Below are 18839 nucleotides of genomic sequence, written 5' to 3'. Positions count from 1 at the left end.
ATAAATCCCCAGAACTACTGGTATATTGCACTTTTTTACACATAAATGCATAAAAATATTTTAAAATTCTGTGGCCAAAATAAAACTACAGTAAAACAAACAACTAAAAAAGGAAAAACCTTATGAATAACTGTCATTTTAATGTTGTTGTTTAGATAGCATATTGTTGATTTTTCTCTACTCAACTTACAACAAACTCACTCACATATTGTTGTATATTATATAATATATTTTGTTTATGTCATACAAATACCATCATAATAAATTACTTTTACTTACTTTCTTACTTACTCTATCTCTCTCTGTGTGTTACTCTCTCGTCCTTTCTTTAAACCCCAAAAAAGAAACAATTGAATTTTGCTATTTATTTATGTATTCTTTTTTTGTTTGCTTTATTTGTGTGTTTTTTTTTTTTTTTGTTAAATAATGTAATAGTATTGGATTTCTTACTTTGTATTTTATTTCATAAGTATTTATTTAGAATTTCTTTGGAAATAGAAGATGTTGTTATAAGTAAATTCAGTTGTTTTTTTTTTTGTATTTAATAATCATAAATAAATTTGTTTTTGGCAATTTAATGCTTATTGTTGTTATTGTTCTCCTCTCACTCTTCTTGTTAATAATTTTGGGTTTCCTTTTTATGTTGTTGTGGTAGTAGTAGTTGCTGTTGAGATCCTTTTCATATGTTTTATTTGCAATTGAAGGTTTTCTTTAACAATAAACTAAATAAAAACAATTTAAATTTTATACATATTTAAAAAGTAAAACTAATTTTATTGTTGTCAATTGTTTGTTGTTGCTGCTGGTAATGTCGTATGGGACTTAAATGTGTGGTGGTATAAAGGAAAATGTAGCAAATTGTATAAATTGTTAAAATAAGGAAAAATCAATATTTTTGAAGCACTTAAACTGGGGACAACATTTTAAAGTATCTAAAGATATTTAAAAAAAATTAAAATTCAATAATTTTCGGATGATTTTTTTTTAAATAACTATACAAACAATTTTAATTAATAATCTAAATATAACTTTAATTTGTTTTTTTTTAAATACACATTTGTCATTTGGCACTTGATAAAAAAATTTGTTTTACAATAACTTGTTTTTTTTTAATTTGTTAAAAAAAATGTCATTTAATTAGTTTTTCCATTGAAAACAAAGGAAAAAGTTTTATTTAAAAAAACCCTCTTCAAACTTTGTTGAAATTTCAAATAACAAATATTAACAAATTTGTTGGTTGATGACATTTTAATATAATTTTCCATAAAATCATTTAACTAAAGTGTTGAAAATTAAACAATCATGTTTTAATAAAACAAAACATATTGAAAATTAATTATTAAAGAATATTCACAATAAACCTCTTTATTAAATCCCTTATTAATCATTAACAAATATTTTATAAACTCTTAACATTAATTATTAAACATTGATAAGTGTTTAAGTGTTGAAAATATGTTACATATACATATAAAAAAAGGAAAAGTGAAAGATACAATAAGCTAAAGAATGACAGTTAATAGGAAGTAAACAAAAACCTTATAATTATCCTTTTTTTAAAGTGTTTGTGTGTGTGTGTAAAATGAATGAAGTGAAAATACCATATAATCCGATTAAAAATTAAACTAATTATTATTATGGTACGTCCTTTTATTTTAAAGTGTCATTGTTTTTGTACCCCAGTAGCTACAATAACAACAACAAAATTTCACACTTTTAATTTGATTATCTTCACATGTCAAATTAAGAGAAATTAAGAAGGGCTCTTTATAGTGAAACAAGAACAAAAATGTTTATAAAATAACACATACTCTCACTCTTATATAGTTTTTCAAAGTTGTTGTTGTTGTTGTTATTGTACCCAACAGTTTTTTGTGTAATCTAGCGTTTAAAATCGTTTCGATATGCCCTAAAGCGGAGCAACAAGACTTTACATGGTTTACAAGGGGTTAGTGTAAAGTAAACAACGTTTGATCGTATCAGCGTTAGAATAAGATTATTGCCTATTTTCATCGCTAATAGGTGATGGGACCTAAATGAAATGAAAAGGCATCGGTGTCGTGTCGTTAGGGGTTTCTTTTCATTCGGGAAAGTTGCCTGAAACTGTCTTCCGTTTGAGTTTGTTCTCATTGTATAGCTTCAGGCAAGATCCTCAGAGGACGGAACAGAGCCGCTTCTTATGATCATCTGAAACATCTTCATTTATTTAATGATAGATAGTTTAGATATACTGTCAGGGTTGATGATGCTTAGAGAACCTTAAGAGTATATATGATCTTCGTTTTACCTCTAATACGTGATAGAACCGAAAATCTTTAAGGAAAAAACTTCCTAGTTGAAAGCTTAGCTATACTGTCATTCATCTGTTACTCCATCTGCTGTACTTCATTCATACTGAGGGATGGTGCTCTTGTAAGCCTCGAAGGATTCAGAGTCGGAACTTCAAACCATTTTAAAAGTTAGAAGATGTTTAGAGAATACATACATCTTTTCACCTCTAATCGGTACAGGGCCCAAAAAGGCATTAACTATTACCGTATCCATGTAGCAAGGAGTTGTTGTCGGAAACAGCTTTTCTCCATGAACCTTGCCTCACGCCCTTCGATTTGTTATGAAATTACTCGTAATATGATCTTTTAAAGCATCTTCTTTAACTTCTTGGTCGATGTCTTAGCTGTCATTCACCTTTTTCATAATTTTCTCTACCCCAATGGTGCTGATTTGAATTTTTGTTGTAAATATCGAAACTGAGCTTGAAACTCCAAGAATGAGCTTCATTAGAGCTTCTTAAGAGAACATACTTTGTTTCATTTCTACAATCTACCAAGGTTACCAACTTCGTAGTAGAGTTTTACTCTCGATTAGTCGCGATTATATCAAAAGTTGCCGCCGGTATCGAATTATTTGGAATATGTACCGAAACTTAAATGCAATTTGATTCTTTCATTGATTGTTTAGGTTCATGCGGATTATCTGAAAGATTTCTTATTATGCTTTCATTCTGTACTCCCTTCCTTGAGGTAAAACCTATCATTTCTGTTACCCATCAGTCGATTGGAACGATTCAAGTCATCTTTTGAAATTCTCTTCATGAGTTGTAGCGTATTCCAGAGAGTGTGTTCTATGTCGATTCTAATAAATTATAATCGAGCGAGTTGGAGGGGGCATAATTTGCCTTATAAGGCAAAACTTTCCAACCAACTACTTTCTAAATAGTTTTTAACGGGAATTGTAATAAGTGGCCAAGCTTTAAAACATATGATGGTCTGGTGATGATTGGTCTTGCTTCATAAACGATCTCTTACGCTTCGGGACAATTTTATTGTACAGCGTTTATGAGGGATTTTGGACTTGGAAAATCCTTTTGACATCAATACATTATGTTACAAATTTACATACTTACGGATCTTGAACGTTTGCAAATGATTCTTTCAGTTCTTTGGAGATCACTTGGCAGATAATTACTCTCACATGTTATAACTTATGCTAAACATTCAACGAAATAATATTATATTTAGGATTATAAAAAAGACTCTATCAATGCTATAGTATTTTAAAAGGGAAAGGTGTTCACTGTCACTTTAAAAACTGCAGGATATTGAAGAAATACACACACACACCACACTCATCCTTTACCAACACATACTCAAACAATTAAGGTCAGTTTTTGTTTTTTTTGTAGTATGCATACGATAGATGAGTTTTAAAATAGTTTCAAAATAACTTAAGATCCTTTATATGTGTAAAAATGTTTTTATATATAGAATGACATTGTTATTTTTAAAACGAATATTTCCTTTTTGTTTGCCATAGTTTTAAAATCTATTTAAAGATTTGAACGAATTATATATAGGGGTGTGTAGATTAGGGTTTTAACAAATTTTACCTTAATTTGAAAGAAATTTATTTAATGGGGTCTTTGTGAAACTAATTGTTGTTTATTAAATAAAACCTGAAAAAATGTTCATTGGCTAAAGGAAAGAAATTGCTTTAAGAGGATTGAGGTTATTAAAAATATTAGTACTTTATTAGTTGCAAACACAAAAATTTGGTGTTTACAAACAAATTTCCTTAGTAGCAATCAAAATTTTTGGTCACTTTAACTTTATTGGTTGCAAACAAAAAAAATTTGGTGTTGACAAACTAATTTTCTTAGTAGCAATCAAAGTTTTGGTCACTTTATCTTTATTAGTTGCATACAAAACTAATTGGTGTTTACAAACAAATTATCTTAGTAGCAATCAAATTCTTGGTCACTTTAACTTAAATTTTGCAAGCTTAACTACAAGCCTAGTTTATTAAAGCTTTCATTTTATTGTCACAACTAAATTCGATTCTCTGTGTGAACAATAAACTTTTTATTTTCACAAACAACTCCTGGGAATTTATTTCTTATACCTTTTTCTTCTTTGTCCATTAGTATTAAAGAATTTTATATGAAAATATTTTACGTAATTGTTCCCACAAGACATTTCAGAAATAAAAACTAAATACTACTCCTCGGCGTTAAGTACTATCAACCAAAAACTCATAAATACTAAACACAAACTTTTTTATGAGGGTAATCATTTAAAAAAAAAGCATTCTAACATATTTTCTAACAATTTTCCAAAACGAATGTTTGATAAATCTAATTAAATCAATTTGATAATGTTGTTGTTTGTGTTAAAATAAAAATTTAATATAAACCAACAATAAAGCATAAAAATATAAATTGAGAAAAAAAGAGAAAAAAACATTCTACTAATCAACAAAATAAATTGAAGAAATAACATAAAACAAAACTCTAACGAAATTAACAGACATCCAGCGGATAAATGTTTGAAAAATATGAATCATTATTACGAGTATATTTCATAATTTCATTTATTTCGTTTTTATTTTCTATTTACAAAAAAAAAAAAAAAAAAAAAAATGGACAAAACTTAATTACAACAATAAAACAGCATTAAATGAATGAACTAAAACTTCAAATAAAAAAATACTAAAAAAAAATTCAACAAAAATAAAATGTTTAATTAATAAAGAGTGGCAAGTTGGAAAATAAATGAAAAGGAATTAAGAAGAGTGTAAATTAAATTATGAGAAAATAAAATGATGAATAAAATTGAGAAAAATATTTAATAAGAAATTCCCATCAATAGAAGAACTCAACTTAATTTTGAATACCCTGTTCTTATGGATAGCATAACGCAGAAATAGAGAGAGAAAGTTGTTCACCAATCGCCACAAACTTTAGTTGGACAAGCAAAGTTTGAATATCCTATTCTGAGGTGAGGCATATCCAAGATATATCTCACTATCTTGGATATCAATTGGTACAAACATTTGTCAAACGGGACAAGGTTCAAATTACCACAGAGAAACGAAGAGTGTTTTTCATCGATCGACACAAACAGTCCGACAGTGAAGTATTACACAGATAGTGAGAGAGTTCTTCATTGATCGGCACAAAATTCTTGCGGATGGGGGAAGGTTCGAATTGAAGCATTTAAAAGAGGGAGAGAATAAGAGGTGCAGTTCTTAATCGATCAGCATAAACTTTTGTCGGATGTTGCAAGGTGTGAACTATAAATCGTCTGACAATAAAACTTCCCCAACCTTCTCTTTTCATATAGGTTGTTATGGAGAGAGAGGGGTGAATCATGTGACCGAGTATTGTATGTGCCTCCGTATACTTTTAATGGATTAGTTACATTGGCGAATAGTGTGAAGTTTCCACATTAGTCATTGTCATTGTGAAGTTTCCATCAACTCATAATAGAAGATACTTTTGATCCCACCAAATGCATTTACTTAACGTTTTGGGTATTTGGCTTAAGCGTCGATTCAGCTGCTTGGCCAGTCTTTACGTACAATCATTAAAGCTTCGGATTCAATGCAAAAGTTGGCTAGGCTTCTTATACGATCTCTTAAGCTTGAGATTATTATATGAAACCATTTTTTATTAAAGGAGCGATTCAGTGCAAAAGTGATTTTCTTTTAAAGCTATCATTCCGAATTTTCTAAAATAGTCCATGTAATGTTTTCGTCCCATTTCACTATCTTATAATAAAAGATCGTTTTGATCCTACCACTGTATTTTCATAATGTGTTAGATATTTGGTTTAAGCATGGATGCAGCTAGATGACCAGCTCATCACATACGATCTCTAAGCATAGGATTATCATCTGGATCCATTCTTGATCATTAGAAACGACTCCGCACAAAAGTGAGTGTCTTTTAAAACATTCACTCCAAATTTCTCAAAATCGTCTTTCAGGATCTTTTGACTTCAACATCCCTGATTTTGAATGAATCCTTCTGAAACTGAAATTGCTGTTTGTGTTTTTCCTAACGATCTTATTAAGTTAGGGTCTTCAAAATGTTTGGCTGGACTGTTAGAGATATGACGAATTAAGTGTAAACTTAGACTCTCTTTAGTGGACAACTTATTCTTTTCGAGGAGTTTTTTGAAAGAATTATGAATCGAGTGACATGTAATACGATTGTTGTAAGAATTATATAAACATTTTTAATACTAAACCATTTGCAATATTTGTCTCTCATAAATATGCAACTTTTTATTGATTTCTCCCTAAGATATGCAATTCTTAATTGATTTAGTTCAAGATGTAATAAGAAACTCAAGAAACTCCTTGTATAACCAGTTATTATTTTCGATATATACAAATTTTAATCCAAACAACTTGCCACCTTTGCCTTATACTCCAATAAATAAGCTTTTTTACTTTCTCAAGTTTTCCTAAATGTATGCAATATTTTTTCCAAATTCTCAAGTTTTCCTAAATGTATGCAATATTTTTTCCAAATTCTCTTTAATTGACTTATTGTAATATTTAATATTTTATTTAAAATGAATTAATTTCCTTTTTGTTAAAATTAATTGTTGAACAATAAATAAGAGGCTTAATGCTAAAAACAACAAAAGGTAGCAATATAAAATTTGCAACACACGCTCACACACACGACAATTATCTTAATGGAAACCTTGCAGTAAAGTAAAACTAAAATGTTAAACTTACTTAAAACGATAAAACTAATTTCCATAATAAGAAAATATTACAGTTAAATCACATAAAGTTAGTAATAATGCCAATAATAGCTAGTTGCAACATTAAAACATAACGTGCTACATATTGTTGTTAGTAGTAGTTTTGTATGAAGAATCTTCTTTTAATATAACTTGTAAAATATATAGGAATTGTAATAGTTTGTTGTTGTTGTGTTGTTGCAAAAACAACTGCAGTTAGAGTAGCTACAGTTATTGCAGCTTAAAATTCATGCCACAATTTTGCTAAAGCTATAACTGTATAAATATAGTTAAAAATGTTAAATTTAACCTAAAAACCAATACATGTGTTTATAGAAAACGTACGCATGTTGACTGTTGTAAGGGAGAAATGTAACTGCAACGGGATTATAATAAGAGTGCAACATATTTTAAGATTTTTCTAATATTTTCGTAAGAATTTTCTCTCAGTGTATTGTATTACAGGTAAAGCTTAATAATAGTTTGTTCTATTCTGCTTAAAACTGATCACAAGTGTATTCATTTAAGCCCTGGTCTGTTAAGTCAGTCTAACAAACATTTGCCTCTTGGTTATTGCCTGATTGTTACTTCTATTGTTGTCTTAACTGCTACGATTTTAGTTGCACTTAACAAGCCAACCAACATACATAGGTGTACTTCTATCTACAAACGACACATACTCTCAACAGATTTGTTACTTGAACATTGAACCATTATCATCATCGTACAATAACTATAATAATTATTATGCATCATGCATCATGATGTTTTCCTCATTCAGTAGTTTGTTGTTCTTATTGTAATGTTGTTACTAAGGATTTACTTTTTGCTGTAGCCAATATCTTTAAATTCAATGTGGCATAGAATTTAATATGCAACCATGTTTTACGTAGAAACTACATATTTTGCAATTTACCATTTTAAGCTTTTGTGAGCTTTAGCATCAGTTTGTCTTTCATATTCTTTAGAAGATGATGACGTTGAGTGTTAGATTGTGTTGTTGGCATTCTGTTTGCCTTTTATCGACTTTTGGTTTAAGGCAAAATCTACTGCTGCATACAGACTTTCAACTATTTACCACAAATACAAATTTGGTTGGACGGTTGTTGAACAGTTTACCCGGTAGTTTTAAAAGGAGTCAATGAGTTCTCTTTAAGTAAAAGAGAAAGGTGGTCGTTTTCACTAACGCCTTACAACTTGGTTGTCTCTAATTCGTCTATCATTCTCTTTGTAAATGAGTGTGGAGACTGTCGTCATCTTTGTAAGTGAGAGCGATGGCAGTAGTCTCTTTACAATCCCTAAGTAACTGCACGGATGTCTCTTTGTAACTCATGGAGAGACGAATGACTTCCTTGGGAGTAGTAGAGAGTTGCTCAATAGTTATGTGGAAATCAGACTTCCCTTTAGATAATCAATTAGTTTTTCAGCAGCTTTGCAACGAGTTATTGTATTAATTTTTATTCAGTATGTGGGTCAAGAGTCATTTTCTGAAATTTCAAAATGAATCGTCTCTTTGTGACACAAAGTAATGCAAAGAGTTATTTCCTCTTCATATTAGTGTGAGCAATTAATACAGCAGTTGGAGTTATATGTGCAACACAATCATCACTATAGTTTCTCAAGAACTGTAGAGTGGTAATCAGACTAAAAGTCTTATCGCTACTTTAGTGTCCCAAAGAAATGCAAAGAGGAACACAATCGTCGTAGTAATACAGAAAGAAAGTGAGTCCTCATGTTCGAATCTTTATATAAGTGTCCGCAAGTAATACTTCAAGAAAGTTTTTTTCTCAAGTTGTAGCTGTACGTGCAACACTATCATCGCTTTAGTTTCTTAAACAATGTAGAGTGGAAATCAGTTTGAAAATCTAACCGCTACTTTAGTGTCCCAAAGTAATGCAAAGAGGAACTCAATCGTCGTAGTAATACTAAAAGAAAGTCAGTCCTCAAGTTCGAATCTTCATATAAGTGTCCGCAAGTAATATTTCGAGAAAGTTATTCCTCAATTTGTAGCTATAAGTGCAACACTCTCACCGCTTTAGTTTCTTAAGCAATATAGAGTGGAAATCAGACCAAATATTTAATCGCTACTTTAGTGTCCAAAAGTAATGCAAAGAGGAGTCTTTTCAGATATCATGGAAACTGTAATCATTATTTAAGAACTATTGACCAACTTTAGGTACAAAAGCTGTTACCATAGTAAATTATATACATCACTAGCTTCAGAATTGCCTCCACGAACATCTGGGTGTTGTTGAACATCGGCGTTGTTGGCATATGGTATTTGTTGTCTTATTTGTGTGCATATGAAATCAGTTGTTGGCTTGATGTTGTTTTTAATTTTAAAATCTGTATTATTACAAGTTTTTGTTGTTATTTTGTTTTTAGAAAACCAACCAACATTCTTTTCAGTTTCTGTTCTTGATATTAAATGAAATAATCCAATAAAATGCTAAAATTAGCTGAAAGAGAACAAATTGGGGAATTGAAAGGAATGTAATCAAGAGTTGGAATATAACCAAAATGTTATACCGACAAAAAACATGACATTTTATTAAAAACTTTACGATAAGCTTGGATTTCATTAGAATTCGTTAGATACGGAACATAAACTTATGTTTTGACTGATTTTTCGAGTTCTACGATCGGATGAGGCTCTCATGAGTTCTCATAAAATCTTTTGCTTTCGACTTGCCAATAGACAAGTCTAGTAGGCTGCTCAGTAGTTACTTGTTAACAGACAAGTCCATATAATAGTCATCAATCTAGTTCACAGAGCCCATATACAAGGCAATAGTCTATGTAGTCCTTGTGGAATTTGAACACTTTTAAAAGAAGTTCACTTAAAATAGTTTATACTTTCAAAACTCTGCTAAAAAATTTTACCATTTTCATGTGTGTTCATGTTTAAATTAATCCTTAGTATCACAAGTAGTTTTTTCCTCCGACATATTGGGTATTAAAACCATTTTTATTGTTGTAATATTTGGTTAACTTTTCACATCAAAACTATGTTCTATAGATAGATACACACATGGATAGATTGATGATTTTTTAGACATAAAATCTAAAACAAAACAGAAACGATAGAAGGAAAACTTTCCATCACATGAGCAGCAAGCACATCATTGGTTTTATCCATAAAAAGAAATATTGGTTGCAAAAGTTAATGTCAATGTGTAAAGGAATTTTAGTCTTTTGCTAGAGGTTTTTTGTTCTCTTAGCAGACACATACAACATATTTGGCCTAAAGTTTTATGTTTTTTTAGAAACACCAAGCCCTGGTGTTGGCAAAAGAGTGTTTGACAGAGTCTATTGGTGTATGATGGGTGTTGTTGATGGTGATGTTGCTGTTGTTTTTCTTGCAGCCATAATGACCATTGAAGTGTAAATTTTCTTTGGCACCAATGTTTGTGCTGTAAAAGCACAAAGATAAAAAAGATTGAAGAAAAGAAGCCTTATGGCATTATAATCATCATCATCATCAACGTCATAGATATACAGCTTCCAAACAAACAAACCTACAAACCAACATATTGATGAAGCCTCATCATCATTCATGGCATTTTCATATGACTACATATGGTTTGAACTTGTATGGTAGTTTTTGGCCATTGAATGTGGTAGAATAATTTAAGTGTTGAGGCTTAAAGCATCAATGTCGTCTTTCTTTTCTTCAGCTCTAGCTACTTTTTTTTATATTCATCCGTATGTCTGTCTGTTTTTGTTCGTCTTTTAGTTTGTTTGTCTCCCTGTTTATGGATTTTTTGTTTGTGTCATTTAAGGTGATGCGTTTTTAATTGGAAAAATAAACTTTATCTTCTATAAATCTATTAAACTCTTATTGTTTATTTTCTATGATTTTTTGCATTTCTTCTTGATAAGGCTTGAAGGAATGTAACAAATTCAAGGAAAAGAAATAAATTGTAATAAAAAGCAATATGTTTGTTGGTTTTATCTTTGAATTTATTTAAAATAAATTATTTTTGCAGTTGAGTGAACTAAACTAGAACTGAAATAGAACTGAACTAGAACTGAATTAGAACTGAACTAGAACTGAACTAGAACTGAATTAGAACTGAACTAGAACTGAACTAGAACTGAACTAGAACTGAACTAGAACTGAACTAGAACTGAACTAGAACTGAACTAGAACTGAACTAGAACTGAACTAGAACTGAACTAGAACTGAACTAGAACTGAACTAGAACTGAACTAAAACTGAACTACAAACTGAACTAGAACTGAACTAGAACTGAACTAGAACTGAACTAGAACTGAACTCGAACAGAACTAGAACTGAACTACAACTGAAACCTCTTCTTTAAAATTTTGTGTGAGAAACACTAACAAAAACTGAGTAGTTTTCATATAAAATTAAAAATATATTTTCTTTTTTTCTGAATTCTGAATTGAATCCTCTATTATTATAACAAATTAAATAAACTTATAACAGTTTAATATATTTTCTTATTTTTACTCATATTACTTACACCTTCGCTGTTATTAATGTCCCTAAAAATCTATTTATTACACTGTAAAAATAAAACAACAATCATTTTTAATAATTTATTTAACGCTGAACTAAAAACAAACGTAAACTCAGTTTAAAAGTTTTTCAATTTATAAAAGTAAATATTTCCTGGTAGAAGGAGAAATAAATAGAGGACAATGAAGAAATAAACTGTAAAATTTTGTGGCATTGTGTTGTTGGCATATAATAAACACACAATAAAATGTTAGCAAAATAAAGTAATAAATCCTTAAAATGCAAACATTTGTCCATCATTCAAGCGTGCCCAATAGGAGAAAAATAATAAAAAAAGCACAGAAGCAGTCAAAAGCTTTAACCACTATAAAGATTTGCCACTAAACCAACAGAAAAATTTCATACAGACATATAATGGAAATGTAATCAAATTTATCAAGAGGCGGCTTGTTAAAAAAATTGTGTATCCGCCACCCCCTCCTAACACTCCTTGGCTAACAACCCGAGCAGTCTTTCCAATGGTTAAGCATTTACAATAAGTGTAACAAAACTAAACAATAACAACAAACACCTAAACTTTTACACACACACAGACACAAATTTCTATAAATTTCTGTTTTTTTGGAAGTTATGGTTAAATTTGTCTTTAGGGGGGATTTGTTGTGAAAAATATGCTTTGCTTACTACCAATTTTATTATCCATTTTACAGATACATGTTGTCCTTTTATTTCTCTTTTACTGTTGTGGAAAAATGATGGATGTTTAAACGTTTGCTTTATAAAAAAAAAACTTTTTTACAATTTCTGTTTTGTTTCCTTTTCCTCTTTTTATTTGAAAATTTGTTTGTTGTTGTTTGCTGATAATAATATCAACAACAAAAACAATATCAGCTTTAGCAAAAGCTTCAACACCAGTAAAGTTTTCGTTTTTCCTTTTTTTTAGAATTTTATTTTGTTTACCATTTCGATCTAATTGAATTTGGCAGGGGGAAGTTTTAAACAAAAAAAAATTATATAAAAAACTTTAAAGTCAACGATTAATGAATGACAATGATTAAAGTATGTTTAGAGATTTATTATAAAAAATAAACATAAAAGACCAGGAAGGATGTTGTTATCCTAGTCTCAGGTATTGTTACTTTTTTTTTTCGTTTGAAGTATTAAAAAACTTTTTTAAATTATTACTAAAGCTTGAAAATGTCCAAAGTTTTGTTTATTTTAAGGTAGTTAATCTGAAAAGCCCATTAAGAGACGAAAAAAAGCAATTTAAACTTTAATTTATATAACTAGCAATATGTTGAAAATGATGAGTTTTTTTCATCAGATTCTGAAGCACTTCAGAATAATGTTAATGTACAAATTGTGAAACTGAGGGCATAACTGGATTGAGTTCTAGTTAAGCTATAATTCAGTTCTAGTTCAGTTCTAGTTCAGTTTTAGTTCAGTTCTAGTTCAGTTCTAGTTCAGTTCTAGTTCAGTTCTAGTTCAGTTCTAGTTCAGTTCTAGTTCAGTTCTAGTTCAGTTCTAGTTCAGTTCTAGTTCAGTTCTAGTTCAGTTCTAGTTCAGTTCTAGTTCAGTTCTAGTTCAGTTCTAGTTCAGTTCTAGTTCAGTTCTAGTTCAGTTCTAGTTCAGTTCTAGTTGAATTCTAGTTCAGTTCAAGTTCATTTCGCTTTCAGATAAACGATCCTTGAGTTTTCAATTGCGCTCGGATTGCCATATATTTTTCTTGGATTCTGAAAAAACCTAAAAAATAACCTTTCTTAACCACTGCATTCGATGCCGTTTGCCAATCGGATCAATATAAACCAATTTAAAATAAAACTAATTCTGATTATTTTGCATAAAAGTAAACACTTTTTGTCCTTTAATTTAAATTTTCTTTAGTTTAAAACCTCCTCCTTTAATATAATCCCCTTTTTAAAAAACGCTCCAATTCTTTCTATTATTTCTTACAACTTCCGTTTTTAAATTCAATTTCACTTTTACAAAATAAAATTGAATTCTTTGCCTTTACGTGTAACAAAATTTTTCGTTCCTTTGTTTTTTAATTTATTTTTCTTCTTTTAAAAAAGAGTGAGAAAAAAAGGATAACATGTAAATCCCTGTCTGAAAATTCCAATTTTTACCTCCCCAAAGAACTAAAAAAATTTAGTTAAACTAATACTACAATTTCTTTGCTGCTGCTGCAGAGGATTTATCCACTGTCTACTAAATACTGTAGACAGTTATTTGCTTCCATTTCATCTAGAGTTATATTTTGGAATTTTATTTTTTTTGAAACCCAACTGCCAGTGAGTGGTTGACTGACATTTTATTAATACTACACATTTTTTATGCGTCTCCTCATGTTTGTCTCATTTTCTTTAACCATTTTTGTCTGTTTTGTTTTTATTTTGCAGGTGTTTCGGCGGAATTATATTATGTACGAGAAGGACAAGTCAATGATTATGCTTTAAACTTTGCGGTACCAGTGCCGGCAAACATTAACGAAATCTCATTTACATGGCAAAGCCTGGCACATAATCCCCTGCCTTACAGTCTCAACGTAATCACTTCGGATCCGTCTGTATTGCCGCGTCCCACGGTGAACATATCACGTATTGGGGAGATACCATTGGAACCGCAGACATTTGCCATTGGCATGAAGTGTTCGGGGGTGCGTGATGCTGAAGTAGAGGTGACCATTGCCGTTGAAATCATACTCGACCAGCAGACCAACAACGTTACAGATTTAGTATTTAGACGTAAGAAAATTTGTTTAGCCGGCTTACAAGAGGATGCCAATGGTAATACAGTCAACAGCAATCATCAGGTTAACAATGAACCATATAGTACGGGAGAACATGAACAGAAATTTGCTGGCATGGGTGTTGGTGGCATTAGCAATAATGGTTTTATGCATGACACATCGTCTGTGGTTGACACAGCACACGAACAGAATCGCATTGAAGAGCACTCGGCTGAAGAAAATAATCATAATCATCCACGTAACCGGAATAGTATCATAAACCAAAATAACAACAACAACAATAACAGACATAATAAAGAAGAAATGCCAGTGGGTATTATGAATGAATTCGATCCCATGTTAAAGGAGACAATAGCTCCACCTACTGGTGGCCTGATAACATTAATAATTGGTGTCATTTTGGCTTTAATCTTAGTCACTACACTCATATTGATTGCCTACTGTGCCAAGGGACCCACCAAACGTCCCAATCATGGTGTACATCTTATAAAAACAGCCAGTTTCCAGCGTCTACCCACCATTTCATCGACAGCTCACAACTCAATATATGCCTGTCCTTCCACCATAACACCTACCTATGCTACTCTGACCAGACCTTTCCGCGAGTATGAACACGAGCCAGAGGAGTTTAGTCGCCGTCTCAATGAACTGAACGTGCAAAAGTGTCGTGTCCGTTTATCGTGTCTGGTACAGGAAGGCACTTATGGTCGCATTTATCGTGGCACTTACAATGATTGTCAAGAAGTTCTAGTTAAAACTGTGGCCCAGCATGCCAATCAAATGCAAGTTACTCTACTGCTGCAAGAGGGTATGATGTTGTATGAGGCTTCACATCCCAATGTTCTCTCCATATTGGGTGTTTCAATTGAGGATTATACAACACCATTTGTCCTGTATACAGCGGGTAATAATACAAGGAATTTGAAATTGTTTTTGCAAGAGCCGACGTATGCGCGCAGTGTGACCACCATACAGACGGTTTTAATGTCTTCGCAATTGGCCATGGCCATGGAACATTTGCATAATCATGGTGTGATACATAAAGATATTGCTGCTAGGAATTGTGTGTAAGTATATATGAGAATTTATCTTGTTTGAGTTTAAATAATAATAATATTGATTTTATGAACAAATACTGAAAAAATTTCCTGAAAGCTTCACATTTAATATAAATGTGTCCGATTTTTTTCCTCCAAAATTCATTAAAAATCTCTCTACTTAGTAGACCTAGTTAGTTCCTTATTACTGTCCGTTTTTAAGCTAGAATATTTAGCAACAGTTGTTTATATTTTTCAAAAAAAAAAAAAAAAATAATAATAAAAATCGGGTTTTAAAGTCGGCCTTTTATAAAATTAGATCTAGATACTTTTAAACATACTAAATCCGCAATTTGATAACATTTCTAATAAATATTTATCCTTTCTCTCTTTATTCCTTTACAGCATTGATGATCAGCTACGTGTTAAATTGTGTGACAGTTCCTTGAGCCGTGATCTATTCCCCGGTGACTATCATTGTCTGGGCGATGGTGAAAATCGTCCGATCAAATGGATGTCACTGGAAGCGATACAAAAGAAACATTTCAACGAGGGCAGCGATGTGTGGTCGTTTGGTGTTCTCATGTGGGAGATGTGTACGTTAGCAAAAATGCCTTATGCTGAAATTGATCCATATGAAATGGAACATTATCTTAAGGATGGTTATCGATTGGCACAGCCGTTCAATTGTCCAGATGAATTGTAAGTAGAGAAAGTGTTTTTTTTTTAAGGTTCAAATAAGGTCTAAAATACAGATTTGATTTAGAAACTATTACTTCAACTGAACTATAACATAAGTAGAACTGAACTAGAACTAAACTAGAACTGAACTAGAACTAACTTAGAACTATACCAGAACTAAACTAGAACTGAACTTGAACTAGAACTGAACTAGAACTGAACTAGAACTGAACTAGAACTGAACTAGAACTGAACTAGAACTGAGCTAGAGCTGAACTAGAACTGAACTAGAACTGAACTAGAACTGAACTAGAACTGAACTAGAACTGAACTAGAACTGAACTAGAACTGAACTAGAACTGAACTAGAACTGAACTAGAACTGAACTAGAACTGAACTAGAACTGAACTAGAACTGAAACAAAACTGAAGTAGAACTGAACTAGAACTGAATTAGAACTGAACTAAAACTAAACTAGAACTTGAACTGAACTGAAACTGAACTAGAACTGAACTAGAACTGAACTAGAACTGAACTAGAACTGAACCAGAACTGAACTAGAACTGAACTAGAACTGAACTAGAACTGAACTAGAACTGAACTAGAACAGAACTAGAACTAGAACTGAACTAGAACTGAACCAAAACTCAAATGTTTTACAGTTAAAAGCAGAGTTTACTTAAATTAAATTTGAATTAAGTTTAATTAAATACTTTAAACATAATTCTTTGTTTTTAGTATATATTTAATTACCCAAAATTAAATTCTATTTATTTTCTTTTAAATTAAATCCTTGTTTTCCCTCTCTTTTCTTTCTTTACAGATTTACCATTATGGCTTATTGTTGGGCCTCATTACCCACAGAACGACCCTCGTTCAGTCAACTGCAAGTATGTCTATCGGAATTCCACACACAAATTACACGTTATGTGTAAACCAACCCTACAAGTTTTGCCCCTTACTGTTAAACTATTTTATGTTTATAAGGATTTCAGTTTTTGTGTATACAAAGTTTATAAATATATATATAAATATAATAATTAATTTTTAAGTTTTTATTCTTTAATTATGTTAATTTAAAATAAAAAATACATATTTTCAGTTAAATAATCCTAAACTAATCATAATCATAACTTGTGTAAATAATTATTAAAGAAGAAAAAAGTTAAAATTTAAATAATTAAAGACAAAAGTAAAAACGAAAAAAAAACAATTCTGTGGAAAATGGTTAATTGCAACAAATTAAAAAAAATATAAATAAATTATTTTTGTAGTTTGTAGATAGTATTCAAACAAACCCCCTGACGTCCCTCTCTTCCACTACTTGATAACGATTTCTGTTTAAAGTAACTTAAGAAAAAAACAAACCTATTAATTCCTTAAGAAGTGAAAAGAGAAAGATTATATTTAAACTGCCATACGTACATACTTAAGAACTAAAATTTCTACTAATGAATTTTTAAAATTTAATTAAATTTTGTATTTAACTGCATTTATTTAACGATAAAATTACTTTAATTTTAACTAAGTTGTACATATTAAATTTTCTCCTAAAATTTTAACTATTCTAAAATAAAATTTTTATGTTCCACTTTAGTATTTTAAGAACTTAAAGTCTCATAAAGCATTTTCTCAACTACAACCTAAAGGCAAAAAAAATTATTAACATATACATACATACAGACATACATACATACATATATATTAAATGTTAGAGGTAGAGCTGGGCCTACGTTTTATGTTTTCCCACTCCCACCCCTACTCAGGTGTAGCTGTCCTCCTCGGTAGTTGTATAAATATTTGTTATAATTTATGCATTTATTTTCTTTATTTCTTTCTTAATTATTTTATAAATATATAAATATTTTTTTGTTTCATTAATTTATGTTTAATTTAAATTTTTTTTTAAATAGTTAATTAAGTTCCCACTGAATGTGTATCCTTCTTGTAAAAAATAGAATATAATGATGAAAAAGGAAAAAAACTTCTTAAAAATACACACTCACTTAAATACATATGAAAAAGTAATAAGAATAATTAAAATGAAGAAAATAAAATATAAAAAAAATAAAACATTTTAACGTCCGACAAATAAATCTAATGAGTTTTCTTTATAACGAAGTCAATGGGAAATTTTGGCGGTAAGTATTAAGCTATGGCAATGGTCGTTCAATCATTCAAAATGTTTTCTTTAATTAAATAAAATAAAACTAAAGAACTTTCTAGAAAACTAGCTATAACCTAAAAGCAATATAAATAAAAACCTTCTAGTTCTAACTTCTCAGATATACGAATTTTTTTATTTAATTCTTATGGGAGAGCACCCACCCTCCAGATGAAAATCTGCTCTTTTTCAGGTGTGTAATAAAGTTCTTTCTGCGAAATTTGAAGAACCTTGTTCTATTAGTTTCCCATATAAACGAAATTTTGTAATTAATTCATATGGAAGGTGCTAAGCCCCTTATTTAAAGTCCATCCGTTATTCTCTGACAGTTCATATGAATATCAAAGATCTTCAATTCAAATTTGAAGATTCTAGTCTTTATAGTTTCTCAGATATAAAAATCTTTCTATTTTATTTATATTAGTTTTCCAGTTAAACGAATTTTTGCATTTCATTAATATGGAAAGTGCCACTCCCCTCCTGGATAGTCTGCAAATGTATTCCCCAAAATATTAATATGGATGTTAATGATACTCTTGCAAATTTTGAAGATTCTAACTGTAATAGTTTCAAAGTTTTTGTATTTAATTTATATGGGAGGTGCCACGCCCTCTAATGCTAAGCCGCCCACTTTTTGTCCCGAATAATTATATTGGCACTAAAGTGGCTGCGACAAAATTTGAGGACT

At 30.4% G+C, this 18839-nt stretch overlaps 1 protein-coding gene across 1 annotated transcript in view; it reads left to right on the top strand.

Annotated features, from left to right (window-relative positions):
* The window catches only part of LOC111680235 (tyrosine-protein kinase Drl), a 47169-nt gene extending 29089 nt beyond the window's left edge, over window positions 1-18080 (top strand). The window contains exons 2-4 of the mRNA XM_023441861.2: window positions 13920-15336; window positions 15712-16008; window positions 16811-18080. Of these exons, the coding sequence (XP_023297629.2) occupies window positions 13920-15336; window positions 15712-16008; window positions 16811-16922 (1826 nt within the window). The 3' untranslated portion in view covers window positions 16923-18080. The remainder of the gene's footprint in view (window positions 1-13919; window positions 15337-15711; window positions 16009-16810) is intronic.
* The last annotated feature ends 759 nt before the right edge of the window (window positions 18081-18839 follow it).

The sequence above is a fragment of the Lucilia cuprina genome, chromosome 2 (genome assembly GCF_022045245.1).
Source record: "Lucilia cuprina isolate Lc7/37 chromosome 2, ASM2204524v1, whole genome shotgun sequence".
In the NCBI taxonomy this organism is placed as follows: Eukaryota; Metazoa; Arthropoda; class Insecta; order Diptera; family Calliphoridae; genus Lucilia; species Lucilia cuprina.
This window is presented reverse-complemented; position numbering and strand designations above follow the sequence as displayed.